Source organism: Sorex araneus, chromosome 2 (assembly GCF_027595985.1).
Source record: "Sorex araneus isolate mSorAra2 chromosome 2, mSorAra2.pri, whole genome shotgun sequence".
In the NCBI taxonomy this organism is placed as follows: Eukaryota; Metazoa; Chordata; class Mammalia; order Eulipotyphla; family Soricidae; genus Sorex; species Sorex araneus.
This window is the reverse complement of record NC_073303.1, coordinates 1854239-1876463: the sequence shown is the minus strand read 5'-3', so window position 1 is coordinate 1876463 and position 22225 is coordinate 1854239. Positions and strand designations below refer to the sequence as shown.

Sequence of the window (22225 nt, the reverse complement as noted above, 5' to 3'; positions counted from 1 at the left end):
AATCACAGAAAAGGCACGTACGAAGGAAATCATAAAACACAGAAGTCTGTAAATTATATTTCTCTCCCAGTACCACTCCTAAAAAGTCTGGCCATTGATTCAAGTTTTTTACCCTATAAAAGCAGAGTCATACTCTTGTGGTTTGGGGGCCACACCTAGCAGTGCTCATGGTTTACTCCTGGCTGTGTGCTCAGGGATCCATAGAGGTTCAGGGAGTTCCAGGGATCAGACCCAAGTGAGGCGTGTACCTGCCCGTTGTTCTATCATTCAGACCCAGAGTCATTGTTGACAGTGATTTGCTTTTCTTTGGAAGCACTTCTGCGACATTACGTAACGGTGGTAGCTTTGCTACTGAGAGTGCCGCTGTACTATCTTCCCCTGCAGCGGGGATTTCGGTTGCTTCCAGGTTTCACTATTGCGTGTGGAGGCTTCTTTGTGCAGTAGATCTGTAGAAATAGAATTGCAGAGTCTGGTTTTCTTACAGGAAACTTAGACCAGGGTTGCTTCCACTCCTACATACAGTGTTCTCTCCCATACTAATATTTCCTCTGTATTCATTGTAAGTACTGTTATATGTAATCGATTTAATAAAAATTAAGACTTGTTTGCAAAAATGTTGACATTCAGGAAGAAGCTTGAGGGGCAGCTCTCAGTGGGGCACAGGCTTTGTGTGCAGAAGGCTGGGGTTCCTTCCCTAAACTGCGTAGTACCACCAGGAACAACTCCTGGACACCACTGCATTGATTTCCAGGAAACACAATCAGGAAGAAAATGGCTTTCAAACTAAGGGGCTGAATCGCTTGTTTAAGCTGTTGGTTTGTATTTGTTTGCTTGTTCTGATTTTTTTAGGACATTCCAAGCCCTGAGCCCTCTGAATCGTCTCTGAGTCTTGGTCCCAAAATACTAGTTTAACAATATAACTGTCCCGTAATAATAATTTCAGTTGTGGGGCTAGAGAAAATTAACGTAGTGCTGAAATGACATTCTGGTTGTCTGAGTTTAGCCTTGCGCCAGACGTGTTCATGTGCACGTGCCTCTGGGCTGCTGTGCTCTGAGGTGTCCTGAGTGCCTGACAGAGACTCATTTATTTTGGTTTGTTTTTCACAAACTTGTATCTGATTCCCCTAAGAACGCGAACTCGAGATGATCTCCTGAGCAGACGGGAAAGATCCAAAGACGTCAGCCCTCTGAGCAGGTGGTCTCCAGCCCGAAGGCGCCTGAGCCGCTCGCCCATGCGCAGGCGGTCTCGCTCCCCCCGGAGAAGAAGCCGCTCTCCCCGGAGACGGTAAGGAGGACTTCCTGGGGAGGGCCTTGTCCTCTGTCGCCGTTTGACTGACCCGCAGGAGAAACTGTGTGAAGTGCACATGCAAAGTGTGCTCAGCCACTAGACCCGTCCCTACCCAGAGCAGGAAGTCGTGTTTCAGAAAGACGGTGGGGGTCTGGATCCAAGCCCTGCACCATCGGGTCCCCATGCGCTGGCCCAGAACTAAACGCACAGCCGTCAGAGGTTCACACCTAAACCTAAGGAGACATTCTCTTGTCAGTTTAGTGAATTTTGTAATCAAGCTTTACGTGTATTTTTCGTTTGGGGGGCCATACCTGGCAGTGCTTAGGGGTTGCTCCTGGCTTTGTGTTCAGGCATCACTCTTGGTGGTGTCTCTGGCCCGTCTGGGGTGCCAGAGATGGAGCTTGGGTCTGCCACGTGCAAGGCAAGCACCTTACCCTCTGTACTATCGCTCCAACCCCTTTATTTATATTTTTAAAGGAGACGTAGATTTTTGTTTGGGGGCCATGCCTGGTGGTGCTCAGAGTTTATTCCTGGCCTCTGCATTCAAGAATCTCCTAGAGATGCTGGGGATCGAGCCCAGGCTGAGTGCTCGAAGGGCAAGTGCCATGCTTTGTACTGTCACTCTGGCCCCCAAGGAAGTGTGACCGAAAGATACAGTAACAAAAGGCTAATGTTGTAGCCGGTGGCTATTCCTTTAAATATTTATGAGTATTTTTTTTGTGTTAGGTAGCTGGAAGTAGATTTTGTCCAAGGTGTTCATGTTTACGCGTTGGTTGCCTCCATGCTCTGTGTTGAATGGCACCCCTTCAGGTGCTTCTCACAGGCCTCTGTGGTTCCAGAGGAAAGATTGTGCTTTCGATTGTGTGGGGGGAACCTGCCTGCTCGCCCCCGGCCTCTGCTCCACACGAAGGGCCTGGGCTGCCTGTAAGGCTTAATCCTGATTTTCTCTTCGGCATTTCCTGTGTCCGGTGCCCTTTCCTGTCTTGCTTCCCCCACTTTCCCTTCTTCATGGGCTTCCTTTGGAAGGGACACTGAGGTCTCGGAACAGACAGATTCATCCTTTCCCTTCGTCTGATGGTGCCTGTGCTGGGCTGCCTGCTGGGTGTCCTCTTTTGAGCCCTGGGGCTGCTTGGTCCTGGCATGGGTCTGCGGCCGTGTCGCTGTCCCTGTGTGTGGCCTGGTGGTGGGCCCAGGCCTCCTAAGGGTCATCACCTGCCGGCAGTTTGTGGGAATGTTTACGCGGTAAATCCACCCTTCTGTAGAGTCAGGAGTTTGCCTGAGCTCTCGGGCGTCTGTCAGCATCACAGAGATCAAAGGAAACCAACCTTCGGTTGCCCCCGAGTGTTCTGGGGTCCCTTTCTGCCAACAAGTACGGGAGCTGAGCAGACTGGCCCACTCTAATACTTGCAGATTTCGTTAACGATTTTTTTTTTTTTTTTAAGAAAAGTCAGCTTTATTTTTAGAGCAGTTTAAGGTTCATGACAAAATTGAGCTTTTGAAAGAATCCCTGGGTTACCCCCCTACAGCTGCCGAGTACACACCGTCCCCTGCAAGACATTTCCCTCAATGTCTTTCTCTCCTCAACTAGAGACAGAGGCCGCAGAAGCCGATCCCGTCTCCGAAGACGCTCCCGGTCACGGGGAGGTCGCAGACGGAGAAGCAGAAGCAAAGTCAAGGAAGACAAATTCAAAGGGAGCCTGTCAGAGGGCATGAAAGTGGAGCAGGAGTCCTCGTCAGACGACAAGTAAGACAGGCCTTCTCCAGGGCAGACAGACACCAGTGTTGGGCCCAGGGCCCTGCTCATTTGTTCCTGGATTGAAAAGTTTTCCGTGGCTATATGGCAGAAACAGGAGTTTCTGTTTGGGCTGGTTCGTCGCCTTCCCAGACTCCTGTCTTCCTGTCTATGCAGCGGGTCTGCTAGTCGTGCCTGTAGGGAGAAGTTTCCCACCAAGGCTGGAAAACGGTCCATGCTCTGCCACTGGGGCCACCTGGCGGCGGCTGTGTCCATCCCAGTGTGGGAACTTGCAACATGTCAGCCCCCAGTGAGATTTTCTTACTGCAGATTTAACTGTTTGAATAGGAAATCTCAGAAGAAAGCAGAGTTTTTTGGTTTGGGTTTTTTTTTTGGGGGGGGGGGGTTGTTTGTTTGGTTTGGTTTTTTGTTTTGTTTTGGGGGGTCACACCCGGCGATGCACAAGGGTTACTCCTGGCTCTGCACTCAGGAATTACTCCTGGTGGTGCTCAGGGGACCCTATGGGATGCTGGAAGTCAAACCCGGGTCGACCGCGTGCAAGGCAAATGCCCTCCCTGCTGTGCTATATCACTTCAGCCCCGGAGATTTGCATCTTTAAGATCATTTTGCGATTGTCTGAGGCACCTTGAGTTGTCATTGAGAGGCCAAAGGCCAGGAGTACTGTCTAAGGTCCTTCAGTCTCTTCCCCCACCCCGACAACTGAGGACGCCAGGTCTGAAAGATCAGCAGTGCTCAGGCCCCGAAAGCCTGCGTGGGGGGCGGGCGGGAGGTGGTTGACAGTGTGCAGTCTGATCCTTCTGGGGGTTCGAGGTTAAGAGGCCTCAGTGAGCCGGGCATTGAGGCATTTTATTCAGGAGACTCCCAGCTCCTTACTCAGCTTTCAGTTTTACAGCACATAGAAAATTACCTTTTAGAATCTAAATATGTGTTTGAAATTAATTCTGTGCATCTGTGTAATGTTTTTTAAGCCTTGAAGACTTTGATGTAGAGGAAGAAGATGAAGAGGCCCTAATAGAACAGCGGAGGATACAGAGGCAGGCGATTGTTCAGGTCTGTGCAAGTTAGGGACATTCTGATTGTCCATTAATCTGTCTGTGGGTAAGATGGGGGGTTTAGACGCGTGGCTGACTGGAGCTGCACATGAGGACGTAGGTCACGTCTTCACTGTGCTTGCAAAGATGAGTGTTTAGTGAGTGGTTGCACTCATACAAGATTCTGATAGCTCTTTTTTGTTTTCTGATTTGGGGCCATACCTGGCAATGCTCAGGACTTACTCCTGGCTCTGTACTCAGTGATCACTCCTGGCAGTGCTTGGGGGACCCTGTGTGGTGCCAGGGATCAAAACCAGGTTGGCCATGTACAAGGCAAGTGCCTTGATTGCTGTACTATCTCTCCAGCCTGTGCTCTACAGTTTTCAGGACAAACACAGAATGTACTCTCTTTCTCTCTCTTTCTTTTTTTTTAAGTTAATAAATGAGAACTACTAGAGTTATAGGAGTCTTATGTAGTAAGAAATCAGTCATTGTTATTCTGTTTCTGGGAGGGTGATAGCAGGGTGGGGGCTTCCGTAGGGGCTCAAGCACAGCCCACTGCCAGCAGTTCCCATCTCGGCCATCAGGGGAACCTGTGCTAGGGATCGAGCCCGGGCAGCTCCCTGCCAGGTCTGCACCATCTTTATGCCCTGCTGGCAGGTTTCTAATGCAGCTGTGATTGTTTAACTGAGGCATCTTGTTCAGTGTAAAGTTGCAGGGCAGTGTCCCTGAGGGGACACGTGGGCACTGTGAGTGCTCATTGAGTGGCCAAAGGCCAGGAGTTCTGCCTAAGGTCCTTCACTCTCCCCACACACACACACACACACCCTGACAACCAAGGATGACTGTTCTGAAAGATCAGCAGTGCTCAGGCCCGGAAGCCTGCAGAGGGGAGGGTGTGACGGTGCATGGTCTGATCCCTTCTGGGGTGCTGTCTTGGCCCAAGGCCCCTGAGGGACCAGAGTGATAGTACAATGAATAAGGCGTTTGCCTTGCTCACAGCCAACCTGGGTTTGATCCCCAGCCTCCCATATGGTCCTCTGAGAACGGCCAGGTGTGGCCCATAAGAAAGAAAGAGAGAGGAGGTGAGAGAGAGAGAGAGAGAGAGAGAGAGAGAGAGAGAGAGAGAGAGAGAGAGAGAGAGAGAGAGAGAGACGTCACTTTGGGCTGGAAAAAGTCCAGTGGTAAGGTGCTTGTCTTGGCATGTGTTGCCTCGGCTTCAGTCTCTGGCACTGCGTGGGGTCACCCAGGCCCTGCCAGGTGTGGGAAAGGAAGGCCGATGCCTGCATGCAGGAGGCCCAGCAGTGACCCATAAGCACTGCCAGATGTGGCCAAAAAGCCAGGGTTGGTTTCCAGGGGCTGTTCAGTAACATAAGGGGGGAGTGATGGGTCTGAAGTTCGAGGGGGGCTCTGGCTTAGATAGGTAATTAAGAAAATCAGTGTAAGGGGAGTTTACTTGGGTTTGGTTGTGACCACTTGGCAGGAAGGGGGCTGTCCTGGAAGGTTGGGGTTTTTTCCTTGGACTCAGCAGACTCGGACCGTAGATTGGGTTAGGCGTTTGCCACCACAAAGCGAGAAGCTGAATCTCAGGCGAATGGGGGCAAGACAAGTCCCAGAGAGACCCCCTTTCCTAAGCTGCTGAAGTTGTTGCTGAATGCTGTTGCCAAAGACTTGGTTGAATCTTTTTTTATTCTTGCCCAGGTCCACAATCCCTTATCTCCAATCCTTGGGGCCAGATGTGCTTCAGAACTCAGAAATACTTGAATTGTAGAAAGGTAATAATGGTGCGTCTGTATATGTTATTTAGCCCTGTCTGTGGGGTCTGGAACAGCACCTTGTCGTCAGACACCTCTGGGTCTGCAGTGAGGCCTATTCACGTGGGAGACAGGTGCTGAGAGGTTCCCGCACATGTCTCAGCCCAGGGTTTGCCGTCTGTGGACAAAGTGCCCAGCACAGTGTTGGCAGGCTCGGAAAGATTTTGCCATTGTGTATAAGGGATTGTGGATCTGGTTCAACCAAGGCATCATCAGTACCTCTTAAGAACTTGAGATAGCATTTGGTTTTGTTGTGTGTCACCCGGTGATGCTCAGTGATGTGCTTGGGGGACTGAGTGTTGCCAGGTGACTCCAAGGCTCCAGCATGCACTTCCTGTGCCCCGCCCTCCGCACCACCTCCCAGGCCTGCCTGCCACTCGGTGCCGCTCCTCTTAGCAGATGCACTGGCGAGCACTGGCTGTCAAGACTGACGCTCGGTGCTGTCGTTGCAGAAATACAAGTATCTGGCTGAGGACAGCAACATGTCAGTGCCGTCGGAGCCCAGCAGCCCGCAGAGCAGCCCCCGCACACGCTCTCCGTCCCCAGATGACATCCTGGAGAGGGTGGCCGCCGACGTCAAGGAGTACGAGCGGGAGAACGTCGACACGTTCGAGGCCTCGGTGAAAGCCAAGCACAACCTGATGACAGTCGAGCAGAGCAACGGTGAGCAGGGGCTCTCTGGAGGGGCTCCGCTGGCTCGTGCGCGTTGTTCCGGGGGCACTGCAGAGCAGAAGGGTTTGAAATGTTGTTCACGGAACTTGGGCGGCTCTGTACTGGGATTCTGGGTGTTACCTTCTCTGCTGCAGCCAGGAGTGCTGTGTGGCCAGTTCCAGCCCTGATTCCATTTTAGCTAAGGTTACTTGAGCTCATATGTCAGACTTTGTGAAGAACGTAAGTTTGCTGAAATTGGCAGCTTTACGTGTCTGGTGGCAGTTGACACAGCTCCATGTGAGATGCACTTGCCATGTGTCAGTCTTTGGTCTTGGGTGGATTTTTGTGCTCGTTTCCGTTTTGCGTGTCGTCTACTTTCTTGTGACTCCTGTCTGGTGCTCCTTGGACACTAGCAGTTGGTGCTAGAGATGGAATAGCTCTCTGTTTGGGGTGTGTGGGGCATGGGCCTGTGTCCTGGACCTTAGCAGGTGGCCGGTGATAGTTTTTCCGTGTTACGCTTCATTGGTAGGCCAGGGTCTTACAAGTCAGAAATCCAGAGTGGTGAATTTGTAAACATTTATCATTCCTTTTAAAATTGTTAGCAGGTTTCGGGGGCTGGAGCAATAGCACAGCGGGTAGGGCGTTTGCCTTGCACACGGCCGACCCGGGTTTGATTCCCAGCATCCCATATATGGTCCGCCAGGAGTAATTCCTGACTGCAAAGCCAGGAGTAACCCCTGTGCATGGCCAGGTGTGACCAAAAAAAAAAAAATTGTTAGCAGGTTTCATAGTTTGCAGTAGATCTAAATGAAGGTTTGAAGGTTGTAATTTCTAGTGGCTTCACTGTCTTCCCACTCATGTTCCACACCCTTCTTTACCCTCAAGTTCTTTTCCACATCCCAGCTCAGTGTCACAGCTGGTCCCCATTGGGGATTATCTAGCCTCTCTCTTTGTTTCTGCATTTGAGCATCTGGTACTTGGGGGCAGGGAGGGACCCCACATCCAGCAGTTCTCTCAGGGCTTACTCCTGGCTCTGCATTCACGGATCACTCCGGGTGGGCTCAGGCACCATGTGGGGTACCAGGGATCAAACCCTGGTCAGCCATATGCAAGGCAAGCTCCCACCCCTCTGCTGTCGCTTTGGCCACGCATCTTTGACTTAGCCCACCCTTCTCCCTTGTGACTGAGTAGAATTCCACTGTGTACATAGACCAGTGTCTTGATCCACTCGCCTGTTGTGGAGCTCAGAGATTACCTCCAGATCCTGGTTTTCGTAAGCAGTGCTCCCATGGACCTAGCTGCGTGTGTTCCGCTGTGGCGAGGAAAGGCTCGGTTACTCGCCTTTAGTCTAGGACAGCGTCGGTTTCCCTTCGAGGCCCAGTCACAAGCGGTGGGTTTCGGAGGGGTTTGTTGAGGCTTTACTGTTCCGTGTCATGTGTCCTGCATGGGTTTTTATTTCTTGAGCCACATCTGGTGCTCAGGGCTGTGCTCGGGTCTGTGGTACTGCAGATGGAACCAGTTGGCTGCAAGCAGCGTCTTGCCCTCTGGACTGCCTCTCCAGCCCCTGCATTCCACTTTTTGAATTTTGTTTGGCAGGGAGGGTCACATCTGGTGGCTCTGGGGACCTCCCAAACTCAGACCTCCGGGGCCTCATGGGCAGAGCATGAATGAGCTTGGCCAAGCAAGCTGTCCCTGGCCCCATTGGGAGTTTGAGTCATGTGGGGTTTTGTTTGTTTTTTGGGTCTTCCAAGTGGTCCTCAGAAGGCCTTTCCTGGGGCCTTGGCTGCCAGGCCTCCAGTTCAATGTGAGGACCCAGGGGCGGCCCTTTGGGGTGTCCAGACTGCGCCTGACTGCTCAGGGCCTATATGGTGCTAAGGGTGGAACTGCGAGGCATCTGCCTTAACCCCTGTCCTTTTTTTTTTTTTTTTTACTTCTGGGCCACACCCGGTGATGCTCAGGGTTACTTCTAGCTCTATACTCAGGAATTAGCCCTGGTGATGCTCAGGAGACCTTATGGGATGCCGGGATCAAACCTGGGTCAACTGCATGCAAGGCAAACGACCTCCCTGCTGTTCTGTTGCTCTGGCCCCGTGATTTCTTTACTTTTTGAAGCACAGATTAATCTTAACTGCATGGGGGGGGGAGCCTGTTAAATGATTTTGGGGGGAGAGGGAGGAGAGAGATTTTCCTTATATGGCAGCTCAAAGGGTACAGCTCCCCCTAAAACCAGGGCCATAGGGTCAGGCGCATAGCGGTCGTGCATTGGGGAGGGCGCTTGCCTTGCATACAGCCTACTGGGGTTATTTCTAGTACTCCTATGGTCTCCCGGAGCGCAAGCAGGTAATGTGGGAGGGGTGCGGGGAACCGCTGGGGCTACAGCCAGCGGTGCACGGGACTTCATGGGATGTGGAGAGGCAGACTCGAGGCCTCAGGTGAGACCCCGTGTGTGCTCTAGCATTTGAGGCATTTCCCAGCCACATCTGGCAGTGTACTTGGGACCGTGTGGGGTGCCAGGGACTGAACCTGGGCGGCCGCATGTCAGGCAAACAGCCTGCATTGCTGTGCTGTCGTTCCAGCCTGAACAGATGACCCGAAAGACATCTGTTCTTTTGAACTAAGCTCCCTCTTAGTTAAAAGTGGGTTGTGAAACGTGGATTTCTTGGGGCTGGAGCTATAGCACAGCGGGGAGGGCGTTTGCCTTGCACGCGGCCAATCTGGGTTCAATCCCCGGCATCCCATATGATCCCCCCCACCCCCCAGCACCGCCAGGAGTAATTCCTGAATGCAGAGCCAGGAGTAACCCCTGTACATAGACAGGTGTGACCCAAAAAGCAAAAAAGAGATTTCTTAAGTGCTACAAGGTGATTTTAAATTGAGTGTAAATGAGAACCTGCTATGGGAGGGAAGTCTAAATGCTATTAGTGATTTTCCATTGGCGATTTTTCTGTTTTAATTTGTAGCTCTTCGTTTTTTAAATATTAATGCTAATGTTCTTTAAGGTTCATCTCAAAAGAAGCTATTGGCACCTGATATGTTTACAGAATCTGATGACATGTTCGCTGCATATTTTGATGTGAGTAAATTTCTAAGTTCCTTAAAAACATAGCTGTTAAATAGGAATAAGCCTTGAGTGAAGCTTATCCCCCAAAAGTAATATATATAACAATATTTTATATAAAAAAGAATATATGAAAACTAGCATATTAGGTAGTCTGGAAACTCATATTCATTTTACAACAACTTCTAAATTTTTCTAGTTGCTCTGAAATTTGGTAAGAATTTTACAATAAGTGCAACAGAGAAGTTAGTTGACCAAGAATTTGGAGCTCATGGGCCAGAGCAGGCAGCACAGCAGGAAGGGCCCTTGCCTCGCACACGGCCGGCCCCGGGGCTGTTCCTGGCAGCCCACTGGGTCTCCCACGCTCACCAGGAATGCTTCCTGTGTGCTAAGCCAGGAGCAACCACTGAACGCTGCCAGACATGGCCAAATACCCCCCAAAACAAGAAAAGAATTATTTGGATGTCGGGGCCCGTGTGAGAGCTCAGGACTGCCCTCCGTGTGCCTGAGTGCAGGGCCCTGGGCGCCACCCCTGGCCCGCTGGCTCCCTGAGGATTGCCACGTGTTGCCAACAAAAGTTGACCAAAGAATTACAAATGTTAAGAGTATGTTAAGTTTTGGTCTTTCAGACTTTTGTTAAAGTTGTATCAGCGCCATTTCTTGGAAAAATCAGCATATTCAGGTATCTGACCATTTTCATTGTGAATTTAAGATAAGCGGAAAAACTGTGTTTGGGAGGGACTGGCTGTTGCATTCTAAGAACATGTGGTAGGAAGTGTCAAGTGGACCCCAGTGAGCCATCAGTGTCCAGGGCTTCTGAAACTGAGTGACATGTGTGGTGGACACATGTTTGACCACAGGACTGTTGGCAAGAAGAGCAGATGCAAAGAGGAGACGTTTGCGCCCTGGGGTGCACAGCCCTTGCTGCAGGGTGCTCCTGTGGAGAGGGGTGGGCACTCGTTCCCAGCAGCCAGTTCATGTCTGGGATTGTGAAAGAGGCACTGGAAGAAATGTGGGAAACGGTGGGCTGGAGAGGGGGGTTGTAGTTGTAACTGGGCACCTGTCGAGAATCTTTGTCCTGTCTCAGGGGGCTGAGAGTTCGCTTTTCTTTTGACACTACACTTGATCTTAGCCAAAAGGCCGAGAAGCGATGGGTCTTGTTTTATTTTGTTTCGAGGCCATGCCTGGCAGAGCTCAGGGTCACTCCTGGTGGGGATCAGGGGGACTACATGGGTGCCGGGGATAGAACATGGGTCGGCTGCGTGCAAGGTAAGCATCCTCCCCGCTGTGCTATTGCTCCAGCCCCTGGTTTTGAGTACTGGCCTTAGAGGCACTGAAGGACTGTGAGCATCTGCCTGCTGGGTGGGAGGTAACCCACGCGCCTCCTTCGTTTCAGAGCGCACGTCTTCGGGCTGCAGGCATTGGGAAAGATTTTAAAGAGAACCCCAACCTCAGGGATAACTGGACCGACGCCGAAGGCTATTACCGTAAGTGACGACTGTCCTCGTGCTGGGGGCTGCCTGGTGGTGGGGCTTCCGGTCGGTGGCCACTTGCTCGTGTTTCTCTGTCTGCTGGCCTGGTTCTGTTTGTGGCAGCCCAAACTTCATTTCCAGTGTCCTCTTTCAGGTGTGAACATCGGCGAAGTCCTTGATAAGCGTTACAATGTGTACGGCTACACCGGCCAGGGAGTCTTCAGCAACGTTGTCCGAGCCAGAGATAACGCCAGAGCCAACCAGGAGGTGGCTGTGAAGATCATCAGGAACAACGAACTCATGTAGGTCCAGACCTGCGGGTGCAGCTTTTTACAGAAGCCTCGGTCAGGGAGATGCACCCGAGACTGGCGGAAGCCCCTGGCTCTGCCTTCTGTCACACTGATCTTACGTCCCCCCTCCTGGTGCTGCTTTTGGTGATCTTAGATTCAGGCCAGCTGCTGGGAGAGGAGGGGTCGGCTTGTACCACGTGTGAAGGGGCACAGAGACTGAAGTCCTTTCATCCGTCCCTCCTCCCTTATTGGACTGGCAGTCATTGCCATCTGCGGGCGGGGGAGTTGGGTTGTTTGTGGGAGGCACCAAAGCTGGTGCCCACGCCCAGCTGTACTCAGGCCTTACTCCTGTGTGCTCAGGGATCACTGCTGGTGGTACTCTGTGGGGTGCCAGGGATTGAACCTGAGTCCGTGGGTGCTAGGCAAGCACCCTCCCCTGTACTCTCTAGCCCTTAGATCCAAGTATTTAAGCATAGGCTACACCATATGCCGAGTTAGTGTTGATCAACTTGCCGTTAGTTTCTGAAGCACTGGAAGATGTGCTACAGATTTATATCAGATTTAGACTGCCTAAGATTCAGGCACACAGCCAACTCTGCTTTGACCCTCAGTGTCTCATACTGGCCCCCCCCCCCAGCATGCCATGGGTCAGTCCTGAGCACCACTGTTACCACTCAAAAACCAAAACGTATGTATCTGGTTGTGGGGTGGTGCATAAGAGAGAGAATACAGGGCTTGAGGTGCTTGCCTTGTATCCTGCTGACCCTGGTTCATATCCCCAGTACGTAAATCCAGGACTGGGTGGTGAGCCACAGCCAGCTCTGGCCCCCAGACCATACGTGATAAATGTCTCAGAGCTAGAGCTGCAGCACAGGACTCGGCACAGGGTGTGGCTCTCTCCCCAGCATCACACAGACCCCAAGACTGCCGGACCCTCCCATCACACCCCAGGCCTTCAGAGCACTGCTTTGGAAGCCGTGAGAGGAGAAATGAATGTGAATCCATGGGCAGAGGTGGGGGATAGCAAGCAGGTTCTTGCCTTGTGTGAGCGATAGGGACTTTGGCAGCCAGGATGTGGCAAACACAGGCTCGATACACCACCCCACGGAACAGCAGACCAAGCCCAGCAGGTATCACATACCCTACATTCTGGGTATCGTTGATTTTTCACCCAATTTTCCTTTGATTTTCAGGCAGAAGACTGGTTTAAAAGAACTCGAGTTCCTGAAAAAACTAAATGATGCTGATCCCGATGACAAGTTCCATTGTCTGCGACTCTTCCGGCACTTTTACCACAAACAGCACCTGTGTCTTGTGTTTGAGCCTCTCAGGTATCGCATTAGAGCCCGTGTGCCACACTGAGATCCAGAGACCTGTGTGTTTCTATGTGTCTAGTTAGCCCTGATATTTGTTCTCTCTTTTGGCGGGGGGTGGGGGTGGGGGTGGATTGGTGGATTTATCCTGACTGCACTCAGGACTCAACTCGTGGCGGGGCGCGGGAGACCATATAAGGCATCAGGGAGGGAACCCGGGTCAGCCTCGTGCTAGGAGCTGCCTCACCGTCTGCCATCACCCCAGCCCCTGCGTTTGTCCTTAGCTTCGGGAGCTTTGAGAGCCAGCTCTTGCCATCATGAGTGCACACGCAGTGACTGACGGGGCTGTGTCTTGGCTCGAGCACATGTAGCCTGCTCAGGATCGGCCAAGAGGAAAGGGCATGGTAGGGTTCTGGGGTTGGAGAGATGGTACAGCAGGTAGGCACTGGCCTCACACACTGCCAACCTCTGCTCAGTCCCCAGCACCCCAGGTAGTCTCCTGAGCATACTCCCAGAGTATCCCCAAGAGCAGAGCCAGGAGTAAGCCCTGGCATAGCTGGACATGGTCCCCTTCCCAAGAAGAGAACGGTTGGGGTCGGAGACAGTACGACGGGTAGGGCGCTTGTCTTTCATGTGACTGACCTGGGTTCAAGCCCTGGAGCCCCACCGGGACTGGTGTCATTGTTGTACTTGCAAATACAAAATCTGCATTCTAAGATCAGCAGGAATTCTACCGTGTCTTCCCTCTGCTTATTTGGAAACTGAGCTTTACTGAGAAATTGTGTATGTTAATATTTTCAAGTGTCTTGTTTCCGTGTGGAACAGTTTTTCTTTAAGAGGTTTGAGTTTACTATATGAACCAAGGTTTCTGCCTTTTTTTTTTTTTCTCTAACCTCTATTTCACATTTTGATCTTTTTTCTCTCTTGTAAGTATGAATCTGCGAGAGGTGTTGAAAAAGTATGGCAAGGACGTGGGGCTCCACATCAAAGCCGTGCGCTCCTACAGTCAGCAGCTGTTCCTGGCACTGAAGCTCCTGAAACGATGCAACATCCTGCACGCCGACATTAAGCCCGACAACATCCTGGTGAGTCAGGGCACTCGTCCTCCTTGACACCACAACCACCCAGTGCTCGAGACATAGCCCGGCAGTCACCCTGCAAGGTGGGCCTGAACTGTGGTGGGCAAGCAGAAAGAAGGGCTGGAGAGCTGCCCCCTCAGACTCAGGGCCCAGCTTGTGGCAGATCTTGGTCCACAGCCAGGACAAGCGGAGGCGCTGGTGGGGTAATGAGGCTCCCCAGCGTCCAGCCAGCAATGAGTCAGGCTCGTGCGTATGCTCCCCATCCCTGTTCACAGATGAGCAGCGTAGGGGACCTTGAAGGAATTACACTGCTGTGGGCAGGTGTGGGCCATTGAGTTCCAAGGTGCTCAGGAATGAGTGTTGGTTTCATTGTTCAGAAGCTGTGCTCTTGAGACTGGAGCCCCGGGCTCAGTCATGGCTATTGTCCCATTGAGTGGTACCTTCTGACACCCCACCCCCCACCCCGGTGACGGCCAGCTTCAGGGTTCATGGTCATGACATTCAGAATGTTTCTCACTGCACCAGAGAGAGTCCAGCAGAGAGGACACGTGACTTACACAGTGCAACCCAGGGTCCATACCCAGTGAGTAGAAGGCCAGGAGCAAGCCCTGAGCACAACCAGGGGTGGCCCATGAGCCAAAAATATAAATAAACTTGAGAATGACTAGCAACTTCAGATGAATGCGTTTATTCTTTTTCTCAAAATATCACCTGGATTATCCTGCTTTTGCTGGCCATTATATAAACTTCTGGTCACTGAAAGTTACTAATGAATAGCTTCATATCCCTTAATGTTTAGTAAACTTTTATTGAGGTTATCTGGGAATTTTGTTACTATGTTTTGTTGTTGTTGTTGTTGTTTTGGGTTTTTTTTTTTTTTGGGGGGGAGGAGGGTCACACCCAGCGATGCTCAGGGGTTACTCCTGGCTCTGCATTCAGGAATTACTCCTAGCTCTGCTCAGGGGACCCTATGGGATGCTGGGAATCGAACCCAGGTTGGCCGTGTACAAGGCAAATGCCCTCCCCGCTGTGCTATCACACCCAGCAGTTCTCAGGGCTTATTTGGGGGCCTAACACAGTCCCTGGGAACCAAGCCCAGGTTGGCTGCATGCAAGGCAAAAAGCCCTACCCACTGTACTATCTCTCTAGCCCCCCAGAACACATTTTTAATTTTCCCCTTTTATTTTCCCATCTTTCTATTTAGCCATGATTAAAATTTTAGTTTAATTATTTTGTCTTTCTCACACACAGAAAAGATTTTCTATTGGTTGCAATCAAATGGTGATTCTTAAATTATTTACATAAGAGTTGAGTTTTAAAATAGAAAAAGATTGTTTTAACGAGTGACTTTGCTGGAATAACTTCTCACGGCCAATCTCTGATTATTTGACTTGCTCCTTCTGGACAAAGATTGAACTTTTAAATTAAATGTTTTTCAGGTCAATGAATCAAAAACGATTCTAAAGCTGTGCGATTTTGGGTCTGCCTCTCATGTTGCGGACAATGACATTACACCTTACCTTGTCAGTCGGTTTTATCGCGCTCCCGAGATCAGTAAGTGTCTGTACCATTCTTTGGCCTGGGCCACCGTCTGCGGTGGAGACGGCGTCTCTAATGTCTAAGTCCTGTTCTCATCGCACTTCAGCAGCCAGCCAGCGGCACGAGGTCATTCCTGAGGAAGGGAACCTAGCAAGTTCATCCTCAGGTGCAATGACGTAGTTGGGACAGGAGTCTTGATCATGTCTGGCAAGAGTAGCAAACAGTTGTGGAAAACCCTCGACTTTAGAAGACTGCTCTTGATTACGCAAGGTCTGATTATCACGTTTATGGATTGTCTGGGGCCTTTGTTTTCGCTCTCCTGTAGCCCTGGTGGAGGCTGAGTAGCACCTCCACCCAGGGCGCAATGAAAAGAAGAAGCCCACGTTTTCTTCTGCCCCTCAGCTCCCCCCAACTCCCTCATCTGTAAAAGAATAAGATGGTTAAGTCTGAGTCTGTTTAGAATTAGTGGGAAAGAGCAAGAAACTAATTTGAGTGAGGTACCGAGATTGTGGCTGCACGGTCCAGACTAGATTAACCCCTCGCCCTGTTAATGAACATTGTGACTGGTGGTTTCATTCGTTATGTATTAAAACTCTGTTTTTTTCCAGTTATAGGTAAAAGCTATGACTATGGTATAGATATGTGGTCTGTAGGTTGTACCTTGTATGAACTCTATACTGGAAAAATTTTGTTTCCTGGCAAAACCAATAACCACATGTTGAAACTTGCCATGGATCTCAAAGGAAAGATGCCAAATAAGGTAAAGTTTGGCAGTGAGCTATTTTTTTCCTTCTGTTTTTCCCCAAGCCTTTGATAATTTCTTGGTAAGAATTTCCTATAAGCTGATGGGTTGCCACCACATTGTCAGTGGCCATAGAACCTTTTACACCGGGCAGGTACGTGGCTGCTCATTTCTGGGGAAGAGAGGGCTTCAGTCGAGAATGCCCCTTTCTTCCCCCTTCGAAGAGTCTCTGCGTTTGTGGGGGGAGGGGAAAGGGCAGTGGCTTAGGGTGAGAATGGAATCGAGGGCAAGACCTTAGTTGGCACTTGCCTGAGCCCCTGCTGTTGAGTCCTGTCCTGGGGCGTGTTCTCGCCTGGAACTCCCCACCAGTGCTTCAGCGGCTGTAAAATCAGGTTTTGTCCCCAGTCCAGCCAACACTGAACTCGGGCATTGGTGGAGCACAGCGTGCATTTGTTGCTCTTCTTCAGCCAGAGACTCGATGTAATTGGTTCAAGTTGCTCTCGGTGCAGGGGTGTGTCAGCTCTACCCAGGGCTCGCTGCGGGCAGTCGGGCATGTCCAGGAGAGGCTGGTCGCTGCCTACATAGGCTCTGAAGCCCGATTATTGTGTTTGTTTTGTTACCAGATGATTCGAAAGGGTGTATTCAAAGACCAACATTTTGACCAAAATCTCAACTTCATGTACATAGAGGTCGATAAAGTCACAGAGAGGGTAAGTCTCATAAGCGTGCCCCATTAAATGATGTCACAGAGAGAGTAAGTCTCATAAGCGTGCCCCATTAAATGATCTGTCAGAGAGAGAGTAAGTCTCATTGATTCTGGTTCTTCTTTGGGGGGGTGTTGAGATCGTTCCTGGTGGTGCCAGAATCAAACTCAGGTTGGCTACGTGCCAGGCAAGCACCTTCCCATTCTGCTGTCACTCGGCCCCTACCTAACTGGATAGTATTGTTGCTTGTAAGTAATTTCATTAGCTAAAAGTGATCATTTTTTGCTTTTAGTTGATTCTTCATTGAAATAGATCAATAAATAGATTTTATTTATTTAGATTGGTAGGGGCGGGGGCACCCAGCTTTTCTCAGTGCTCACTCATGGCTCTGCACTCAGTGGTGCTTGGGGACCTTATGTGGTGCCGGGATCAGCTGTGTGCAAGGCAAGCACCTTGCCCGCTCTGCTCTCCCCAGGTGATGCTTGTTTCGAAGGTCTAATATAAAGAGCTTTTTCCCCTCGGCGTCTTACTAACATTAAGGCCTCTTCACTTCTTCTTTGGACTTGGTTAGTCTGGTCACCCCACCCACCTTCCACCAGAGTTGGGGTTTTCGTTGTTGTGGTTTGGTTGGGGGGCCACACCTGTTGGTGCTCAAGGGTCACTCCTGTCTCTGCGCTGAGAAATCACTTCCTGGGACCATGGGGGTTCTGGGGATCAGACCCGGGTCTGCCTTGAGACCACTTCCTCCCCAGCTCCAACCAGCGTTGTTGATTTTTATATTGTTCTTCTCCTCTCCTACCTGAGCTTTGCAGTCCCCTTGGGGCTGAGCTGCTCCTCCTGGCAGCTGCCTGTCTCTGCTGGCTGCCCAGGCCCACCCTTGGGTTCTCTCTTTGCTCACTGACCTCTGGAGCTTTTCTCGTTTATTTCTTTAGATCAAGATTCTGTGGTCTAGCATACTGTTAATGCTTTTCCTCTTTTTCACCCCCATCTGCCCCACACCTTCCTGTCCCGTTCTGTGTGAAGCTAGTTGGTTTAGTCCCTGCAAGCCCCAGTGACTGTTACCGGTTTCTTTGCTCCTTTGACAGAAGAGCCAGATGTTTGTTTTAAAGATGCTGCTATACTTGTTGATAGCTGTGACAGGCAAACAGTCTGAACTACATCTGTGTAGTGACTTATTTAGAGATACGCGGTTTTTGTTTTGTTTTCTTTTGTTTTCTGATGATTTTTAGGAGAAAGTCACTGTCATGAGCACCATCAACCCCACTAAGGACCTGTTGGCTGACTTGATTGGGTGCCAGCGGCTGCCTGAAGACCAGCGGAAAAAAGTGCACCAGTTAAAGGACTTGCTGGACCAGATCCTAATGCTGGACCCGGCCAAACGGATCAGCATCAACCAGGCCCTGCAGCACGCCTTCATCCAGGAGAAAATTTAAGCGAGACGAAGAAGCTCTAAGGGTTTGAGTAATTAATGCAAAGACTGAAGAGATTTCACAGCAGTTTATTAATGTATATAAACTTATAAATATTTCTCCTGCAAATTTGAGGAAGCATGATATATTTGAATTAACACCAAGGGTGATAATTTCTTTTAGAAATGTTAGTTAATCTGTTTTGTGTCTCATGTGGAATTTCATTGTAGAACTGTTTTAATTGCCAAGACTGCACAGATTACAGTGCTAATGTATATGGTTGCAGTTCACATAAAAGATCCCCCGCCCCCACCCCCGAAAAAAGCACCTGTTATAAAATGAGTTGTAGTGTTGGGTGGTTGATTTACTTTTAGCAGACTTGGCATCATTTTGGGCTCCAGATGAAATGGCCAGCATAAATGCTGTTTATATCCGCATTCTCCTAGGTGTGCGCAGGCCACAGCAGCCCTCGGTGCGGTCAGTGCCGACAGGGGCCTGTCCTCCTTGAGCCTGCCCGCAGGGACGCTCCTTTTAAAGCAGGGTGCGCGGCAGTCCGTACGCTGGAGGTAAGCTGGACCATCGCGGCACTGCTGGTGTGAGGTGGTATTTGATTGGAACAGCTGACAGGAGGGATAGTGGCTGTGTGGCAGATTCCCTGCATGTGTGGTACCTGATCTCGGTTTCTGTTTCGGCATTGCAACTGTGGCATAGTTACGGTTTCTGTTCTGTCTATCCCGCTGGAGACCGGAAGTGTATGCGCCTGAAGGGGGAGCGCCTTCAGTGGACTGTTTCTTACTAACTTTGATTTTTTTAATCAACTTGCTATATAGACTTTATATACATTTTGTTAAATACAGTTCCTAGTAACATAGAAACCAGGCGTAGTTTTCGTTTACTAATTACAAATGTTGAGGCCTGATTCTGAAAGTCCTCCTATTTAAAAGTTAGATAGGCAACATAAATGAAATTTTTAACTATTTGTATGTCATTTTGAAAGTGTACTGCTTTATGGTAAAAGTGTTTTTCATCTGTTCCTCGTTTTCATTATTTGTGATCATGTTGTCTTTCAATACAGGCATAACCTTCCACTCTTGAGCAAAGCAGCTGCTTTTTAAAAGCGGTAATTGCTTCTTTACCTTTTACTTCTTTTGTAAATGAAGCTTTTCTTTAAGAATGTGACTTTGAAGTGTTGTCTATTGCATAAAACAGTTGACACTCACTTATTGTAAAGTGAAGATTGTTCTACTGCATGTGAAATGGCCATGCAGATTTCTGTATGTTCTCAGTATGCATCACTAGATAATAAAGTCTTTTGTGAACAAGGCATTTGTAGCCATTTTTAAAAGTTCTTGTCTTCAGTGCTGGTAAGTCAGGTGAACTGTAACTAGTTATCAAAGCAACCTTTCATTTCTTCCTTTAAGTCTTTAACTGAAACAGTTAACTTGTTAAAGAAGTAGACTTAGTAAAAGTTAATAATTTTACTAATAGGATCCTAAGTATTTCATTTAAAAAAAAAAAATCCTGTAAATACTGTCAGCTTTCAGTGTAGTGAGATAATTCCTGTAGGTTATGGGGTATAATTCAGGATTTAACTAATGTTTCTGCTATTTTCTCACTTTTCCTTTTGATGGTGCGGAAAGAGAAAAAGGAAAACGGGCACAGGCCATTCAACGCCTTCTCCAAGGGTCTGATTTGCTGAGACACCAGCTTCACCTTCCTAACAAGGTTATTTCTGACAGCATGTGTAGATAAAACATTTAGCAACAATGTAAAACAGAATCATGTCAGTCAGCTTGGTTTTGCAACACAGAGGAGTTCTTGTTTTTAACATGGTAGAAAAGAATTTGAAGAAATGTTTATGATCTTTTCTGTTTGGGTGGAAATTAATGCATATCTCCCTGAGAAATGTGAAAAGAATCAGCTTTTAGGGGGTTGAATCATATTTTTAAATCGTAAATGGGATTTTTTTATTCACCCAGGCCCCTAATTGCAACAAGCATGCACATTTGGTGCGCTGGAGACTGGACAGGCAGAATAGCAGCATCTTCTGGTGGGTTTGGCTCCGTTTAAAGACATGACATGACTACAGCCAGGAAGGTGATAGGTGATAAAATAAGGCAGCTTTGAGCCCACGCCCCGTCTCCTCGTGGTCTAGACTGGCTAGAGTAAAGCCGAGGTGGTAACGTCAGGTAGCGTGAAGCCTTTTAAACAAGGCCTCACACACGCAGCTCTCCCGCCTGTGTGAAATAGGCAGTGAGTTTCCCACCGGTTTTTTACTTTACTTTGGTGATGATATGCTGCATAGTCAAGGTGGGTTTTTTTTTTTTTCCTGTGGTTTTTTTTTTGTTTGTTTGTTTTTTGTTTTGGTTTTTAGTTATTTTCACTCCAAATAGTTAACATTTTTGATGCTTCTGGTGATTTCCATGGCTTCGTTTTATGTGATTACTTAAGATAACCTCCAGTAGAAACAGTTCATCTTATGCCTTCAGAACTATTCTCTGCTCTTGTGAAAACAAAGTTGCTTGTTGCCTGTTTTTTGTGTTCTAGGCGCAGCTCAGTGGAAGATGATGCAGCCTGAAGACAGGAGCTCAGGTTTCTGTCCTGAACAAACCCCTCAAAGAGAAAGAATCCTCCATTTAGTTTTTGTCTATTTTAGTTTTCAGCATTTTGATTTGGGTCTCATTAACATTTGGTGCTTAGACAAGTCGTGCTCTTGTGGTGCTCATCTGTCAAGTGCTTGTTTTCTCGTCCTTGCTGCCTCGTCATGCCCAGAAACAAAGGTCGGGTCAGGTTCTGGCGATAGGACCCCAGAAGGGGAGCTGCTCTGTTGGGGAAACTTGGCACCTCCAAGGTATCAGAGGGCAGAAGCACTATTAGATTTAGGCCATTTGTCTCTTTGACAGAAAAGTACTTTAATGCTCTGACTCTGAGTCTGTCACCTCAGTCTGTTTCCCACATAACTGTCCCTGTCGTGGCCTAGCAAGAATCGAGGGTTCAGAGCCATTGTTGGCTTAAGAGAAAGAAGTTGCATTCTGGATTGGGGGGCGGGAGGGGGCTAGAGGGGCTGGCGCTTAGTGATCGCACCGGCTGTCCTTGGGGAACCAAACTTGGTGCTAGGGATTGAACCTGGGTCGGCCCCATGCAATGCAGGTGCCCTCCCTATTGTACTATTGTTCTGGCCCCTTGGACTGATCTTTTATTTTCATTGTTTGGTGCCACACCTGGTGACGCTCGGGGCTTACTCCTGGCTCTGCACTCAGGGATCACTCCTGGCGGGCTTGAGGGCCCTAGGGGAGACTAGGGATTATCCCGGGTCAACAGTGTGCCAGACAAGCGTCTTCAGCCCGCCTTGCTTATCAGTCTGCACGTTTTTCCCTTTTGCTTTATTTCATTTCATGACAAACACACTATCAAAGGGTTCTCAGGGTTCTTAAATCTCTGGATAGGCCCCCTCCAGAAGTCAGAGCTTCTTTACTAGGGGTGAGAGGGTGGTTAGCTGAGGTGTGAAAACACAGGCATACATGCTGTTCTTAGGTACAGCTTAATCTTAAAGGTTGTCAGAATCAGGCGGGGGGTTTGAGATACTGGAGGGAAGAGCATCTCGTCAGAGTTCTGAGTGACTCCTCCTCAGTCTTCATCCCTAATGCCTGTCTCGCTCCATTCTGCTGCCGTCCATTTCTTTTCGTTTCTGTCACTGTATTGACCACCACCTTCCCCTGACTACAAATGTTCCGGACACATTACAGGTTGCAGGGCAACGGAGGGTAGAGTCAGTGAGATGTCAGATCTTGAGGTTTATTCTGTTTTTCCCATTATGCCAGGTAGTCCCACCTGCACTAGACATCCATTGTCAGCAGAACTCAACCACCACACGGGGCAGGTAGAAATGAAATCCTTGAAACGAGGAAGTTAGTCCCATCTCAGCACTGAGGCCAGACACTGAGGGGCCCCCTCGGAGTCAGCAGGGCAGGAGCTGGTAGACCCTTCCCTGAAGGGCCTTGTCTCTGTGAGTTGTGACGATGCCAGCGACATTGAGCTCCACTAAGTGTTTCCTCATAAATCTAGTTCGAGCATCTACTCAG

At 49.4% G+C, this 22225-nt stretch overlaps 1 protein-coding gene across 5 annotated transcripts in view; it reads left to right on the top strand.

Annotated features, from left to right (window-relative positions):
* Nucleotides 1-19467, top strand: part of PRPF4B (pre-mRNA processing factor 4B) — a 29051-nt gene extending 9584 nt beyond the window's left edge. Inside the window, exons 3-17 of one of the 5 annotated variants that reach the window (XR_008628491.1) lie at nt 1130-1285; nt 2877-3032; nt 4010-4091; nt 6339-6549; nt 9537-9610; nt 10992-11082; nt 11222-11369; nt 12551-12688; nt 13602-13755; nt 15189-15303; nt 15897-16048; nt 16654-16740; nt 17964-18240; nt 18590-18709; nt 19219-19467. Coding sequence is in view for 1 of the 5 variants with exons in the window: in XM_055125942.1 (XP_054981917.1) it covers nt 1130-1285; nt 2877-3032; nt 4010-4091; nt 6339-6549; nt 9537-9610; nt 10992-11082; nt 11222-11369; nt 12551-12688; nt 13602-13755; nt 15189-15303; nt 15897-16048; nt 16654-16740; nt 17964-18167 (1768 nt within the window). In the remaining 4 variants the exon portion in view is untranslated. Of the gene's footprint in view, nt 1-1129; nt 1286-2876; nt 3033-4009; nt 4092-6338; nt 6550-9536; nt 9611-10991; nt 11083-11221; nt 11370-12550; nt 12689-13601; nt 13756-15188; nt 15304-15394; nt 15559-15896; nt 16049-16653; nt 16741-17963 lie in introns of those variants that run through there. The other 4 variants (XR_008628490.1, XR_008628489.1, XM_055125942.1 and 1 more) reach the window with 4 other exon arrangements.
* The last annotated feature ends 2758 nt before the right edge of the window (nt 19468-22225 follow it).